This window comes from Apium graveolens, chromosome 9 (genome assembly GCF_009905375.1).
Source record: "Apium graveolens cultivar Ventura chromosome 9, ASM990537v1, whole genome shotgun sequence".
NCBI classification, from domain to species: Eukaryota; Viridiplantae; Streptophyta; class Magnoliopsida; order Apiales; family Apiaceae; genus Apium; species Apium graveolens.
The window spans coordinates 2,510,369-2,528,095 of record NC_133655.1 but is presented as its reverse complement, the minus strand read 5'-3'; the positions used below and the strand labels follow the sequence as shown (position 1 = coordinate 2,528,095).

Genomic DNA, 17,727 nt, shown 5'->3' with positions numbered 1-17,727 from the left:
ACGAAAATCTATAATCAAGAACATTATCGTTCCGTTAGATTCTAATCGTATTTATCGTCACTTGGTAAATACGCAATGCTTATAATCGATTTCCACGACTCGCTTTACTCTCGTCATTTTAATAAAGTACGAGTATTCATTAAATTCGTTTTCTTTTCACGATCCTTTATGTCTATTAATCTCGTTTATTTTTACCACTCGGCTCCTCTCGCGATTCTTAAAAATTTTACTCGCTCGATCTCCGCTCCGACATTTTTATAAAATTGAAAAATCCATATTTTCACTTGAAATTTTTATGGCAGTTATTATACACCATTTCATACGTTCTTTAAAATTTTCATGATTTTTGAATAATTTTAAGTCGATCATTTATATTTCCAAAATTCATAATTCGTAGCAGTTTTTTTCACGTAAATCATTTTTACTAAAACGGACCTAACTTTTAAACCGTAAATCAAAATCAAACGATTCAAGCCCCTAAACGATCCTTACAACAATATCTATTATTATTAGGTCTTGTTTTCATGAAAATATAGTTTACACTTTATGTATTTCTGCAGAAAACTTACTTTCATGATTGGATCGTTTTAACTTCGTTACGTTTACGATCCGAGTTTCATTTTGGCTCTAAACTACTAATTACTAACGAACAATAATCATTCCAAATTTTAACAACTTAATAATCTCAAGAACATCAAATTCTTGAGGCAACAACATCAACTTTAGCATTTAACTAACCATAATATTGAAGAAATCAACAAAACAATCATCAAAATTAAGTTTACATCCAAGATCTTTACGTTTCTTGAAACTTAAAGCTTAAACAAAGTTTGGATGGAGTTTTATACCTTTCCTGATAGCTTGGGTGGTTCTCTTCTTGATGGATGATGCTTGGTAAGGCTTTGGTGTGCTTAAGAAACCTAGATCAAAACCTTAAGGAAATTCTATAAAAGATTTATCTTACCTTAGTTTGATGATGATGAAGTTTAGGAATTATTTGTAGCATTTATCCATGGTTTGATCTTGAGATTTGAGTTTGAGTTTCTTTTTTGTTTTATAAAAAGCCGAATGGAGGTTTAAGGGGAGAGGGAGAAAAATATTTTAATACTTGCTTGCTTCTTGGATAAGTGTTGGTTTATTTGATGTATATAATCTGGATATGAATATCTTTGATCAAATCCTATAACATAGTCCTTTGGCGTTGAAAGAAGTTAATTAGTAAAGGAATTTGTGAGAAACATTAGGGGCATAGTCCTTTGCTCACAAATTAACTCGACTATGATTTTTTTATTGGCTTGATATGTTAACAGATGGCGAATCCGATGCCATTGCTTATGTAAAACGAGAGTGATTTGTGTTAGAAGCATTATCAAGTGTATTCAAACTAAATCTGTAGTCCAGATAACCACTAAATAAGCAACTCAGTTGGAAAAATGTGATATACACATCTGAACTCTCACAAACCAAACAAACTTAGTGATTTTAAGAGGCCGTAAGAGTCTATTGGAGATATTATAGAAAACTTTCATATTTATACATGCAAGTGACTTTCATATTTATATTAACTGACAAGAGAAACAAAGAAACATCGGGCCAGGGTCAGATCCATGTGCCTTCGTTACAACTATTAGCTACATATATATCAACATTAGACAATTCTATTCACAAACCATCCCTGAAATATGGAGCACTGAGGAATGAGCTAGAAAATGTCCCTCCCCCATTCGGAAAAAGTGTAAGAAAACATATGAGACCGAGTACGAGACCCCAAGCATATCGATCATCTCCCAGTGGAGTGATCTCATCTTTTGCTGGTATCTCTTCTCCACCCCTGAAGAATGTTGCAAATAATCCCCATGCCAAACAGAGAACACTCCCGCTGAGGCCACCCATGCCAAGGAGTAATGAAGTCCCGAAAGATAAGACAGTGGCGGTGTTTCTTCCAAACATGGATTGAGCAATGCGCCCACCTTCAAGTCTTCCACATGGCAACAAGTTCAATGACGTTACCACCATTCCTTCACCAAGCAGAAGAACTATTAACTAAAGCCAATTCAGTTAAATATATAACTTTACTTCTGACTGTTGTACTGTTTTTTTATAGTTCAACGAAACTATAACTCGTGTATTCATCTTGCTTAAATTTAAATGGTTGTATGAATAGATAAATGAAAAATTAAAGCTTAGATCTAGCACTCCAAAATATTTTGATTAGTATTACTTCTATCTACTCTGTCTACTAAACAGTGTCATAATTATTAATAGAGTAAATTAGAGAGGGGTGACCGCAGTTAACATTGATTTTCAAAATAGTTGCCAAATTTTCAAATTTTCAAAATAATGGCCAACTTTTTGTCCCGCCTTTCAAAAAAATGGTTGTCGTCAACTCTCGTTAAGTTTTCACCGATAAATAATATATTTAAAGCGTAAATAATATATTTAAAGTATTTTCTCGCACCGTTAAATAACGGGAGTTGACGGCAGCCATTTTTTTGAAAGGCGGAAAGAAAAGTTGGCCACTGTTTTGAAAATTTGAAAATTTGGCCACTATTTTGAAAATCAGAGTAAAATACGGCCAAGACTATGTAATTTACTCTTATTAATAACTAGAACCTGTGCCCGCTTACACATAGGCACACCTCTGACTAAAACACTGACCTAAGAGTCCAGCAAAAGCAAGCGGATCAACGGGGACTCCAACACCTTCAACTGCATAAGGTAACACGTTCCCTAGGTCATCCGTGTACGGGCCTATTACGAATTGGATGAACGAAAGAAGAGGGTTATTGAAAAAGAATTGAGGCCTTATATACCTGCAAAATGAATGCAAGTTTTAGCTTTAACTGATATAGATCTCTTTAAAACCGTAATAGGAAAAGTGAACTGACCAGAGAAGCCTACACATGCCGTATTTACATACTGGACATGTGCATTGAAGTTCCACGATGCAGATGATGGATATAAATAACAATCTCTACTACTAATTGACTTACTACAAGAAGGAACCATATATAATTGGGTAGCTAAATTCTTACAATGCATTATCACCTCCGTTAAAGCTACCATCAGCTACAAAAGCTGCCACTGCAAGAAATAGAGATGTCAGATATGCACTGGCTGTTCGTGCTACTGGAATATCAAAAAGAGCCTTCTTGTTTGGCAGTAAAGACTCGTAGTTATTTATCACTCCCAAGCATCCAGTCCAATTGGAGGGCACCAAAAAGGACGGGCTCAATTTCACAGCATAACGTGCTGCAGTTATCCTTGTGGCTATCTGCAATAAATATTAACCAGGCAATCAGTTCATTACTCTTCACAAAAAAATGTGTGTTACCTAAACTATTGTATGCTACTGCTAACCAGAAATGCTTGAGTTTCATTTATTCAAAATTCCCAGTGTTCTAATTCATGATCTTGAAAAAAAAACTCACAACTCGCCACTGCTATAAAAAGAAAAGAAACAGAACAGAGTAATACTAGTTAGTAGTAACTAGTAAGAGATCACACCTCTGACACTCCCAAAATCGTTATGAAGCCGCCAAAGAGAGGGACAACATCAGCTAGGTAATCGTTGAACGTAGCATCAGGTTTAAGAAAGAAGCCACTCATCAAGGCTATTGTTCCAAACGTTGTGACACTTAAAGCTATAGAACTAAGATAGCCCCAAGGTGTGCTCAGCCTGGTTGACTCAAATTGGAGGTCGATTTCCGCTTTAGGTTGTACCATACAAACCTTCCAATTATAAAGTACGTAGTCAGAATAAAAATATTCAACTGTTACAGGAAATCTGAAAATAAATAGTACAACGGCTTTTCCCCCCAGTTGTGTTTGAAGTTTTTTTTTGCTAGGCCTATATATGCCATTAAATAAAGTTTGATTTTTTCTACAAGAACCAATTATGAATTTTAATATATTACCTTGTATATATATTAGTACTGTAATCTGGGGTAGCAGAAATGAGATCTTAAATTTCAAGTGAAGTTATTTCAGTTCAATGTATGCAATTAAAACCGCTATAACATTTAAGATGACTTTCACTTTCTGAATTTACCTGTTTGGTAATGTCATCAGTTTTTTCCTCCATAAGCCAAAGTACAACCTCCCTCCCAGCAGCTTCAGATAGCTTTTTCTCCAATACCGGAATAACTTCTTCAACGGGTTTTCTTAGATTTCCGATAAAAATCCCACCATCCCCAAATCTCCTCACATCCCTAGCGAAAAAAGTATTGAATCCAAAACAGCTCTTTAACTGCCATTTAAAACACCCAACAAAATCAAAAGATGTGATATTTGTTCATTAGAGGAAAAAAATAGAAGGTACTACAGTGAACTATGATATTATCCACAATTTAAATCAAAAGCATCTAGCAACATTTTATCAGTAGGAGCCCGGTGCTCTGCCTCAGTAGTCATTAGGCCGACTCCATGTGTATGCAGTATGCATGATCTCTCATCAATTTGATACACACTTACAATCTGTCTATGTTATACAATTCATCAAATCATTTCTACCTCTTTTGCGTTTAACAGATTGATTTAACTTAACCTCATACAATTTGTATGATGTTAAAATAAGATAAGATAAGATATGATGCAGCTTAATCGTATTTGCTTCCAAGTTTCGACACATTTGGATTCTTGGTATGTAGTTCTTAAATTTCACTCATGAGTATGTTAATTTTCTCGCCAACAAAAAAAGTTAAGGAACAAGAATGGCATTACTGCAAACTATGCACACTATTCATTTATATAGTAGAAATGTAATTCCTAAAATCAATTTTCCATCAAGCAAAGCTGCTTAAATAAAAGAAATTCAAACCAGAGTGGTAATAAAAAGCCGAATCCGAATTAGCAAGAGGTTGATGAATTTATTTACGATTACCTTATTGAGATCAAGAGCCTTAAAAGCCTCTTCAGCTTTCTCCAGCCTCTGTTTTTGCCTTGACAAACTATCAATTGCTACTTTCTTCAGTAATCCCACAACTGGATTATCACTATTTTCTCTATCAAGTTCTTTAAGTTTCCTATCAGCCCTTTTCTTCTCAAGCTTTATAGCTGCTTCAATGGAAGGATTTCCCATAAATTTCTTGAACTCTTCATCTGTTTTCCAATCCATTTCTTGCTGTTCCTCAACTTCCACTTCACCCTCTCCATCGACTAACAAATCTTTCTTCGGTGTATCTTCCTTTTCTTCAGTTTTCGAAATTACGACAGAAGATGATGAGGAAGTTGAAGAACCAGAGTCCTCTGTTTTTTCATACTTGACAGCAAACTTGAATCTTTTAATGTGGGCTTTGGAGGGAAATGTAAACGACTTTGAAAATGCATAAGAAGAAAGGTGATTCTTTTGGCTTGGAAAAGAACAAGTGCATGAACTGGTGCAAAGAGTAGCCATTGACGAGATTATAGCAGGTTGTAAACATGGTGTGAGTGGAGAAGATTGTCAAATTTTAAGTGAGTTGAAGGGAAAATGTGGAAAGGTCTAGATAGTTGGAGAAGTGCCTAGAAATGATGTAAAGAGACAATAATAATTTAGCAAAATATTAAAGACAATAGTCACTATATATATACAGGGGGACTGAGCTTGAAGTAGACTACCTGGGATAAATTTTTTGTGGTTAAGATTAAACATGACGAATAGCTGTTGGTCTCTGGCAGAAGATGACATAGGAAAAGAAAATTCATGCAGAAAGATTTTGTCATTTTTTCAAAAAAATTGGTCAATTTTAGTTGATTTAATACTCCACTGTTAGGTATCCCAATTTCTGTATAAGATATTCCACTAGTCCCAATTTATGTATAAGATATTCGACTAATAGTTGGGTTAGTAGTTGACAGTTGGGTATGTTGTATAAATTTAATATTCATTTGCATAACATATTTTCTATATTTTGACGATAAATCAGTATTTAAACTTACCGAATCAGTAAACTGAAATCAGTACTAATTCCAGAACCAGTACTTTTATTGATTCTCGTAGACATAATTAGTGATTTATCGTCGAAACATATCAAATATGATATTCATACTGATTTTTCGATGATGTAGAAAAATATAGTGAAGTTATATTTTAAAAAGAGTTCACTAATTGACGGGAAAAATTCAATTAAAAATGGACGGAATTATGTGTAATTGTGTGTGGGAGGTATAGTTTGTAATTTGTATTTTAATATAATTTGCATTAGAGTAAGACTCTCTCTATATATATATACACACTCTAAAAATTTCACAATGCATTTTCAGTGTTTCTCTTAAGATAATAATTTCTACCACTTTATGATTTTAGACCGACATATTACTTAATGAGTTTCACCTGATTTAGTTTTACTACCTACTTAAGTTCAAGCTTATTAGCTACAGTTGCTTTTATGAAAACATCTAACCTAATAGAATGTTAATTTACTATTATAACACGAGAGAATTGCAGAATGCATCCTTAATTTTGGCCAAAATTAAAAGTTGTATACCTATTTTGAACAATTACAGATTGTATCACATTACTTTCAAACCCGTTTGAAGTTGCACCCCTTTTGTAATTTTCCGTTAAATATGACGGCTAACGTTAAGTGTTTGAAGGTTAAGATTGGTATATTAGTATTTGAATGGTAATTGCAGCTTACAACCCCTAACTTTCAGTTCGTATGCAAAATGCATCCCTTTGACAATACAACTAAAATAATTAGGGTAAAATAGGAATTTTAATATAAAATTTAAATAATTTTTTTAGTTATAATTCGAAAAAGGCTAAAAATATTTATAATAATGAATTCTTCCCCTACACTAAAAAAAATAATAACGTCACATTATTTACAAAAATTGATGCAACTAATTTAATATTAAAATTTAATATACATGTAATTTAAATTAATTTTAGTGGATTATAAAGTTTTGGAATTACCAGCATGTAATAAAAATTAGTTTGAAACTACAACTCAAAAGCTGAAAAATATAAAATATATGTAAAATTCAAATTTTTACACAATTTAGAACAAATAAATATTTGTTAATTAATTTTTCAATATGAAATTCCTATTTTGCCCCTACCCAATAAAGGAAATTAGGCGAAATGGTTGCTTTTTGTACCGAGTTTCAAAGAAAAGGGATGAAAACTGCAATTTCTGAAAATAGGTGTATAATATTGATTTTGGACCAAAACTAAGGGATGCAAAATGCAATTTTCTCAAAGATGTAAGTATGTTATAGTTATGAATGTACTAAATTAACCCCGTTGACTAACGTTAACGGTCATATTTGACGAAAAATTACAAAATGTGTGCAATGTGAAACGGGTTTTTTTAAAATAATGGGATGCAATCTACAATTATTCAAAACATATATACAACTTTAAATTTCGGCCAAATTTAAGGAATGCATTATGCAATTCTCTCTTATAACAATTATATCATAGCCTTTTTCCTTCTGCACGAGTTAGCTTATGTTTTGACCTTCACAGTAAATCAAGTGGTCTGTCAAAACTACTATTATTGTTCACTTTTTGTGATATCTCTTTTAGACACTCATCTGCATCTCCATATCCTTTTCTCAATTTTTTTTATTTGTTAACGTATTATTTATTACAAATTATATCTTGCCATGCATATATAAATTCATTAATGTTGATGGCTCATACATGTTTTCATGCAATAAATTGTGATGGTCATTTGTTCTTAGTTTGTGGGTCATGTCCATAACCCATTTTGTTAATACTTGTTTTTACTTCATGCATGTTATCTTGATTTTAAATGTTCATTTTTTTTGTTTTTTTAATTATTCAAATCTCTAGATTTTCAAATGTGATATGGGTTCATTTCTTTTTTATCAGTTACAATATATGTTTCCCAAGTCCATATGCTGATTCTACATGTCAAGTTTCTTAGTATTTGCCTACTTGTTCATTTAGTATAGAAAATATTGTACTATTATAATTTTTATCGAGCACATTAGTTTAATATGGTAACATGTTTTCATGTCTTGTTTATTTATTAGTGAATATTGAAAGTGTCTGATTTTATCATTTTTAGAGGAAAAAATGATGTGAATATAACTTCTTTAAAAATATTCCACAAATTTATATCATTCTATATTAATAATAATTAGACTCTATTGGATATACATACGTTAGATGTGGATATCTAGGAAGTGAGATCGAATGGAAAATAAAAGAAATCCTAAAATTTCATCTCTTTAGTGAACTGAGGTGTTAATTGCCCTGTCATATATGTGAACCGATTTTCTCTGAGTTTTTATGAGTTGTATGATCTTTAAAGTGATAGTCCTGCAACCCATAACAGAAAAATAATCTCTTAAGAACCGTCAAGTTTTTTAGAGGATTTAGAGACTCAGCTGATTTTGATAAAGCTGCTGCTCTATATCTAAGTGATCTCATCTTTTCTCCTTTAATTACGGTCATTGATATATGTTGCATTTTGACCTTTGTGTTTAGTTCATTATTGGCCGATCTGCATGTTCTTGTGAGTTGTTATATAACTTTTCAAATATAGCTATATAGTATTAACTAAAGTCAACACAATGTGTATCATGTAATTTCCTTGTTATTATAAATAGGACGGACATTATGAAATGCAGAAAGATGGGGAGCTCTTACACCAAGCTTTATTATTGATCGATCTAAGTAATTTACTCAAAGTTATGCATGTAAATATTCGCTCATAATTCTGATTAATCTACGTAGAAGTGAATAAAGAAATAACAAGTTGATCAATAACACACTTGGTTGTAATATACCACACGAAAAAGTTTACAATGTGTTTTTCTTAACTATTTATTTATCTGTATTTTTTTTGAAGGTCGAAAAGTTGAAAATATTTTATTCTTCCTTTTTTGGATACACTTTCTAATATATTAAAAATATGAATATACACAGTGTCATAATTTTCCCATTTATATTACTTACAACAAAGATCTTTTTACTAAAAATATATGCTCACGTATATTTTTTTCTTAGCTTAGTTTTGTATTGTGCAACTAAAAAAGAACTTAATTTTTAAACTGTTTTAACTACGTTGATTCATCCCGAGGTTGACAAACATATCTTGCACGGAAGAAGCTTGGTATTTATAAGGTAAATTTGAGTTCTTGATACTTATAAGCTACAAGTGATTGCGTATGCAACGTTGTCATATTGTAAATTTTTGTGCAAATGAAAATAATCTTTGGAAACAAATATAACCAATTTTTCAATTCGGGTTTGAGGCTTCCGAGGACAAGAACATCAGTAGTCCGTAAATAGTGAGTCAAATACAAAAAATAACATCTATATATGTTATTAATCTTAAAAAAGTAATCTAAAATCATATGGTAATTCATTAATATTTTTAGCATTAAAGAAATGATAATTCGAATAAATATCACGTTTACGGTAATACAAAGAACGAAAATGAATAACTGAAGTCAATATCTTTGATCAATAATACTAGTAACACACAATTAAAGTGAGTTCTTTTCTAGAAATTTAATAGTTATTAATGCTTCACAATCAAACAAGGGATATTCAAAGGTAAATGTAACCCTAATGCAATTAAAGGAAATTTAACTAATTAGAACTTATAAACATCAAATAATATTATATCTATAAGGGAATCTATTAAGACAGAAGAATTAGTACATACAAGTAGGCTTGTAAACGAACCAAGTCAAGCCGAGTTTTGAGGAAAATGAGTCGAGCTTAACCTTTTTTTCTTAACGAACCGAGTTGAGCATCTTTATCGCATAAAAGTTGTGTTCAAGCTCGAGCTTGTTAGTGAATGACTCAAACTTGAGCTTATCGAACATTAATGAGTTGAGTCACACTAGTGTACAACTATTAACAAATAAAGGCTCAAGTATAACTATCAATATAAGAAAGAAAATTAGGCCCAGACCAACCTAAAGTATATTGATTTATTATAACCTAATCCCTAAATGTGTAAAACTAAAACACAGTGAAGCTAAAGCTGCTTCAGTTAAGGTTCGTATCTCGACTCAATCTTAAATTATCATTTATCATTTCTTAATTCTCCATAATCATCTATCCTCTTTCTATATCTCTCACGATGCATATATTTGATTAAGATATATATATATATATATATGTGTGTTTGTGTGATTATATATTTTAATTTCTCTATTTATGTCTTTTGTTATACATCGATTTATGTTGTAATGTTCGATTTTGCTGTATTTTATTACAAATTTGTATATTAAAATGGCTTCTTAAAGGAATAAGGGGTGGTTTGAATAAATACAAGAAAACAAGAAAAAATATTATATGTACTTTTTTCAAGCTTTAACGATCCGAACACGAGTTATTTAGTTTCGAACCGATTTTATTAATATGAAACTGATCTCGAGTCGAACTCGAGTCGAACATGCTAGAGTTCGGATCGAGCTCATTAATCTTAAAGAACACTTTTTTGTTCGAATTCGAGCTCGAGCTCTTACGAGCTGAGCCAAATTGAGCTTTAATTTAGCGAGTCGAGCTTGAACTATTCACGAACAGCTCGGTTTGTTTATAGTCTTAGATGCATTGAAGAAGTCTGCATCCCAACAGTGGATTTTTTTAATATAATTAAGCATCATTGGTAATAAGAGGATGAAGATATTTAAAACCACTATCAACATTTAAGATCGAAAGATTCTAGTGTAATTATTATTATTTTGGAAGGGACTTGACAACTTGTTTAAAAAGATTAACCTAAGATCAAGTTGGTGTTAGTCATCTACAAACCAGAATTTTGCACTAGGAATCAATGCAATAAAACGGGTTAACATGTCTAGCAAGGAAAATTTATTAACTACAAATTTTCATCTAAAAGCATCTTAAAAAATTAAGGGGTGACCTTCCTCGATATCCCCCGTCTATCTCAATTATTTATCACAATGAGAAAATTATTAGGAGTTCTTAGGGTTATGATATGAATTGATAGTTGTTTGTGACGAGCTCATGACACCACATTTTCAAATGTAATACATGAACCACCAAACTCATCCAATTCACTTGGAGTTTGAAGGATCCACATGTGTGAGTTGTGGTAGTTCTGTGATACCACCTAATTGTTGCAGCTAAAACAGACCATTCACGTGTTGTTATGTCATAACGAAAATTTTGTACCCCTCGCCATGGCTGACAATGTATAAAATATAATAATATAATAATATTTTTTTAAGATGAGTATATGGTTGTGATTCGAAGCACTTAAATGTCATGAATGATTATTGGGTATAATATTTTGTCATGTTATTGAAACTATACAAATTTGAAAACTTAAAAAAGTAAATAAAATCCAAAAAAATAATTGAGTACATAGTATAAAAAGACAAAAATGTAAAATTGCACAAGTGTTAAGCATTATAAGTGACAATTTGTAATAAAGTGATAAGAATAATGCTATAGGTAACAAATTGGTAACCAAAATAGATCTCAAATGTCACATGTCATGCTACAAATCATTTAATAATAGTGGACCTCCTCCATTCACACAAATCTCACCAATAATATTATCTAAAGTCATGTCATATAATTTCACTAATACAAATTTGAACTTAGGATACGCTACTTGTATAGCAATTTTTCTTATATGCTATGCAAGTTCGATAATTACGTGGCTCTTCTTAAAAGAACACTGTCTAAGATATTGAGAGTAAATTGGGAAAAAAATATAAAATAAAATAAAAATAGTTACATAACATTTTTATGGCAAGCGCTACCTAAGCTACAAATTGTATAGCGTTTCAAAAATGCGCTATGTTAGATAACATATTTTAAGTAATTATAGTTTCTATTTTATTTATTTTAAGTTTGTTACACATTAAACTAAGACTGCGTCGTTTTCTTTTATTAGACACTGTTGCCATCTTTTTTTCTTCTCCGACGTTTCACTGTATCTAGAAAATTGAATTGAAGAGACTAATCGAACAAATCTGTTGAGGAGATTTTTATTCTCGGGCATATGTGTTTCTTTGGGGGCAAAGTTTGGGATTCCTTCAAATCGATTGTGAGTCTTCGTATCCTACTAATATTGATTAGTTTATTCTGTTAATTAGGGTTTTAAATTTCTCTCTTATGATTTTTATTTTAGGGGTTTCAGATGCTCAATTAAGGTAATTGGGTTGAAGGAACGACTATTATTGGAATTTTTCTCTGGTTTTGACAACATTCGAGAAGTGAATTGCAAGTATTAAGGTCATGATATTGTATAGTTAATGGGTCTTTATCATCATGATCTCTTTTAACTAGCTATAAATATTTGTATCTTTATATTTCAAGTAACATCTGTGTTTCAGAGTTTGTATCTATAGTTTTGAAGTGATTCTCATTTAAGTGTATATAATGTGTCATTTTTGCTATTTTGATGATTTAGATTTGTTGATGCTGTAAAGTTGATTTTTTTTTATTTTGTAGCTATTAACAGATCAAAATATTAGTATTTCAATTATTTTGATCGGATAATGGATTAAATTTGTAAGGTGTGTGATTTTGAGTATAGTAGTTTAGTTTAGTCTTTTTATTTTCTCCTCTTTAGCTTTGTGCATGATTAACAAGTATACATGTATAACCAGGCCTGGTGCATGTGAACTCTTAAGAATTTAAGACAAGTAATATCATTTACATTATTGATTATTATATATCCTCTGTATTCCTTTATTAATATTGGCTTTAAATTCTTGAAATTGAAAGAACGTATATGATTTTCAGTTGTGATAAATTATATAGATAAGTATTCTTGCAGACCATAAAAGTTTTCTCAGCTTTCATGTTAGCAAATTTAGCGAGAGTTTTCATAGTTGTAGTTAAAGTACTGAGTCTTTCTTGAGTTTTCTCACTTAAATCCACCGGGTGAGTCACTGAGTCTTCCAGTGCAATTCCATTGATTGAGGTTTATTGGTTTTGATTTTGAAATTGAAGATTTTGTGTTTTAAATTAATTTAACTATAGTTACTAATTTACATTTTACTTATACATATGAATGATCTCCGATATAATATTTTTATGCAACATTCTGTTCTAGACACACCCTTGTACCTTTGTCCTAGACTTTGTACTAGACACACCCTCATGACTTTGTACTAGATTTTGTGATCTCTGATATATTCTTTTTATGCAACATTTTGTTCTAGACACACCCTTTTACCTTTGTACTACACACACCCTCGTGACTTTGTACTAGATTTTGTGATCTCTGATAATCTAAATTCTCACAGTTTATATGCTTGGGTAAGCAGTGCCTTTGTACTAGACACACCCTCGTGACAATAATGGCGAAATAGATTTTACTAACAAGATCATTTGATTGATTCCAACTTTTTGTATTTTAAAGCTAGATTTCCCAGGTATTTTCTTCTTCCTTCTAGCAAGGCCCGAATCTCTATTATTGACTATTTCAATTATCAAGTAATGATAGTTGCTTTTTATCCTTTTTGTTTAATAGTGTTATTTTTATCGAACTTGCGACTTGAATTTTTTTATTTTCTAGTTAACATGACTTATTTACTTTCTATGCTCATAAAAAATTCTGTTCTATAACTTGGATTTATATCTGTTCTACCCTGATAAAAAATCCAACTTTTGTTATGTATCTTTAGGGTGTTTGGAGTTTTCGCATAATCAAAAGCTGATGCAGTAGAGCTGACAATCCAAGATGGTAAATTTTAGTACTTTCTGTCTTGAAAATGTTGGACGTATTGAGTCATTTTGTGTAATATGTCAGAGTGGTTCTACTTTACAATTATTATAAGTCATATATGTTCCACTCTCGCTAAAGCCTTACTTACCATCTTCTGTTATGCATTTTATAGTAGTGAGTATGTATAGTTGACTGAACCAGTGTAAAGAAAGAGGGATATGTAATTTTTTGTCAAAACTAATACAATCTGGGCGCTCAATTTAAGCATCTAAATATTTAATGGTACTGTCTCATGTTCCCTCATGTGAATATATTTTTTTGTCCATGATTTGATTTTTAATTCTGTAAATTCGGTGTGGCATACACACACTTATATGCCCTTGTTTGTTAAACTGCTATTAGTAAACTTATGTGTATTATTTTATATGATCTAAGTTATTTACAATTTTTTTGTATATAGTTTACCTGTTCCCGGATATTGAAGACCTATCCAGATAAAAATGCTCTGCTAGAAGCAGGGTACTTGTGTGATCAGACTTTTAGAAGGCAATTGTAAAAGAAGTAGTTCTTTATGTTTTGTTTTAATGTATGTACTGTACTTTTATTATTCATTATAAGAATCAATTGAGAAGATTTGGCTTGTGCCTTGTGGACCTTGATAAGATTTATAGAAGTTGTTGATATTTGGAACTCTGAGTTATTCTAATTTTTGTTGAAATTATGATTTACATGATGCATCTTCAAGTTTTTATTTATTTTTTATAAATTTTAAACCATTTTAAGGAATACCAGCAAATAAAATGGCATAATAATATTGAAATTAGGATTATGAAAAAAGCCAGACAAGCATTTTTTTTTAAAAAGATAAGACTACTTGCATAGCGTTTCCTACGAGTTATGCAAGAAATATTGTATGTAATACAAAGGACTTGGATAACGTTTATGTAAGGGTTATTGTAATAGTTCACTTGCATACCGCTTATTTACATAGCGTTTTTGTAAGTGCTATGTAAGTAATGCGCTTAGATAGCACAAAAAAAAAGTGTTATCCAAGTTAGTTGCACTTGCATAGCGCTGGCTCGGATAGCGTTTTAAAACGCTATACAAGTGTAAAAACAAACGCTATGTAAGTTAAAATCTGTAGGAGTGTTTGTAACCAAATTTTAGTATAAAATTTGATACCTCTTGTAATATACTGGATTTCTAAATTGTGTGAGTCTATAAATCTTGTGATTGACCTTAAGTGATTATTATTATGATAATGTGAATAGTTGGTATATGATTGATGAGTGGAGTAATATGGATTAACTCATATTGCACCCTCTCTTTCTTTCTGTGATTCCGAGGACGGAATCAGTTTAAGGAGGGTAGATTATAATGACCCAGACTTTTCAAAATTTATTTATTATTATAAAACTAATTTTTTCTAAAAAGAAAGGAATAAACTTTAATATTTTATTCTAGCTTGTATAAGTTTCAAAATATTATCTGGGTTATTGTGTTATCGATGTGTAAATTTCTTTCTAAACCAAAGTTCATATATTGTTTGTAAAATACAGATTTATTATTTATGTGAGTATAATTGTTATGTGATTAAGTGATACATGTGTTTGTGATCGTATCAGCAGTAAAAAAACAAATTACGAATATTATATATGGATAATCTGTAAAGTTATAAGTGAATAATTGTGGTTTATATGTGCCATAATTGTGAATTTGGTTTATTAATATTCTTGCAATGAGACATATATTATTTAGATATTTTACAAGTGAAATATTGATTTTTATAGGATTTTATAAATGATTTGTGGAATTATTTGATAATTTTTCTAATTAAATATAAATTATTTGTAATTATTCAGAAACCCGCAACTTCAACGGTGTCGGGAATCTACAAACCGAAATATTTCCCAAAAATGATTTCTAGCCTAATTTGATTATTTCAAACACTTTTCGTGTTTTGAGTTTTTCAATTCGAAGTACGGTTTTATCGGTAAAGATTCTGGGTCGGTTTTACCGGTATTAAAATATTATTTTATCATCTTAATATACGTGCAATCTGGATAGTTATCCAATATATTTTGATTAAAGTATTATATTATCTTCTCATAGTACGTGCAATACTATCTTATCTTTTCTTAATACATGCGACCAAAAGCGTTGAGCCCCAAAACTGTATTTAAAAACCCGGTTTTGATGTTTATCCTAAAACGGAGACCGTTTGGATCAGTTGTATTTATTCTTAGCTATTAAGTATTGGATTTTTATATTCGACATGATCCAACTGGGTCCTAATTTCTCGTAAATATAAATAGCCTTCACCGGGCCTTACTTTATACAGATAAACATTATTATACAGTAAAATCATATAATTATCCAGAGAAGCGAACAGTGTTCTTCGTGTTCTTCCCAATCAAACGAGGATTTGAGGACGTTATTGGAATCCGATGGAGGCGTATGAATAGTCAAATCGAAGCTCTCGACGATCGTATCCGTATCAAAGTCTTCGAATAAGCACTAGTACAAAATTAGTCTTCCTTAATTATTTTTTAATTTCGTATTTTCATATTATTCTTTTAAATTCAGTTTTGAATTTTAAGCAATTATTTGAATGATTTGGTGTTAGAATATGATTATAGAGCTCTTGAGGATCATTTTTGTATGTACACTTCATGATGTTGGTTAAGATTCGTTTAAAAGCGAGTTTTGGGTTTTTCCCAAATTTTAATTTGAATTTTTGAATTGTTCTTGAGTTTATGCGTGATTTTAAATATGTGAAAAGATTGGTGTGGATATTTAATTTGTAGTTAATATCGAAGGGGGTGATTGATGTTGACTTCGGTATGGGATGTTGTGAGCATCAAAGTTCGTATTGATATCTAATTTGATGTGACATCAAAATAAGTATTGATGTCATGATTGGTTGTTAATTGAAATGGAATAACAGGGGGATAGTCTAATAAATAGAGGAGATAATGTCAGATTTTCGATATAGTCTGAACTCGTATTGATTTATAGAATAGTCGTGATAGAGTAAAAGAATGATTATGTGTTAAGGGTTTATTCGTGTACGTGACATGTTGATGCGAAGGGTTATAGATGCGGGATTTGTCGATAATAAGTTAAACTTGATAGACTATTTAGTGATTATAGTATTGTGTCGAATGGTGTCGCAAAGCGAATATGGAACAAGTTAAGAAAGCAACGATGTGGTGTAAATAAACAATAGTCAGAGGTTATCGGGGAGTTGATATGTATAGATTGTGAAGTATAAAGTACGAGACTGAGCTGTGAGTTGAGAATTGAATTTAAGGCAAGTATCCCTATCTTCACTTATCGTTCAAGTGATATTTATTTTGAACCCTATTATACAAGTTCCTAAATCCTTTCTTACATATGTTGCAAAGATTTGATTATCAAATGCAATGCTGCTTTTAAATGTTTTTACAACTGTGGATTATTATTCAATTAAGAATATTTTTTTATTGAATTGAATTATTAGAATTGGATTATTTTAAAAAAATATGTGGACCAGATTCGTGGTCAAACCAGATTCGTTGTCAAATATAGGCCAATGTGTGCCTTGGATCCAGTATAAAGAACAAGGCTATACCATGTTCGGGGTTAGTGCGTGACTGATCAACATCCTAACCTTAGGTTTTTAGTAAAATGATGTAAGTCCAATTCAATTATTCCTTTGAATGATTGGATTTCCTAGTTTCAATTGAATCAAAGATTGGTGAATTTTTTTTAATTACTACCCCGAGATTTTGAACTCTTGATGAACTATTTCAAATTGTTGTTGCTACATTGGTACTTGCTGAGTATTGTTGCTCACCCTTACTTTTCTTATAACCATTTCAAAAAGGCTTAAAGATAAGTTATTCAAGTTCGATAGTTAAGGCTAGACGAAGAGTAAGAAGGTTAAGTTATCCAAAGGTCAAAGAAGGTATCTAGGGGATTGGTGAAGAAGGTTCGAGTTAGAGTTGTTATTGAGATTTAGTTGTAAATCAGGTTTGTCAATAGAGTAATCGTGATTCTTCTTATCGAAGATGACTTGAAGTTTTAAAAGATGTTGTTTATTAATAATAGTGGTTGATTCTAA

The 17,727-nt window shown here is 31.1% G+C and overlaps 1 protein-coding gene and 1 long non-coding RNA gene across 2 annotated transcripts; one reads left to right on the top strand and one right to left on the bottom strand.

Moving 5' to 3' along the window:
- Positions 1–1,477: 1,477 nt before the first annotated feature.
- Positions 1,478–5,505, bottom strand: LOC141684382 (putative zinc metallopeptidase EGY3, chloroplastic). Its single transcript, XM_074489309.1, has 6 exons — positions 4,883–5,505; positions 4,052–4,249; positions 3,508–3,732; positions 3,036–3,274; positions 2,659–2,813; positions 1,478–2,018 (listed from the first exon to the last, which is right to left on the bottom strand). Exons 1-6 carry the CDS (start codon positions 5,393–5,395, stop codon positions 1,663–1,665), a joined length of 1,686 nt encoding a protein of 561 aa, XP_074345410.1. The 5' UTR covers positions 5,396–5,505; the 3' UTR covers positions 1,478–1,662.
- A 6,289-nt stretch (positions 5,506–11,794) lies between these two features.
- LOC141687336 (uncharacterized) lies at positions 11,795–14,315 on the top strand. The gene is made up of 4 exons (XR_012560987.1): positions 11,795–11,993; positions 12,078–12,181; positions 13,582–13,640; positions 14,083–14,315. It is a non-coding gene; the product is annotated as an uncharacterized LOC141687336 (long non-coding RNA).
- The last annotated feature ends 3,412 nt before the right edge of the window (positions 14,316–17,727 follow it).

What these genes read in the sequence shown, in the direction of transcription:
- LOC141684382 (XM_074489309.1), bottom strand. Translation starts at nt 5,395, where the DNA reads ATGGCTACTCTTTGCACCAGTTCATGCACTTGTTCTTTTCCAAGCCAA. An exon ending in AGGCTCTTGATCTCAATAAG is followed by an intron (nt 4,250 to 4,882) that starts GTAATCGTAAAT and finishes TTTAAATGGCAG; the next exon opens with TTAAAGAGCTGTTTTGGATT. An exon ending in TGCTTTTGCTGGACTCTTAG is followed by an intron (nt 2,019 to 2,658) that starts GTCAGTGTTTTA and finishes TGCTTGGTGAAG; the next exon opens with GAATGGTGGTAACGTCATTG.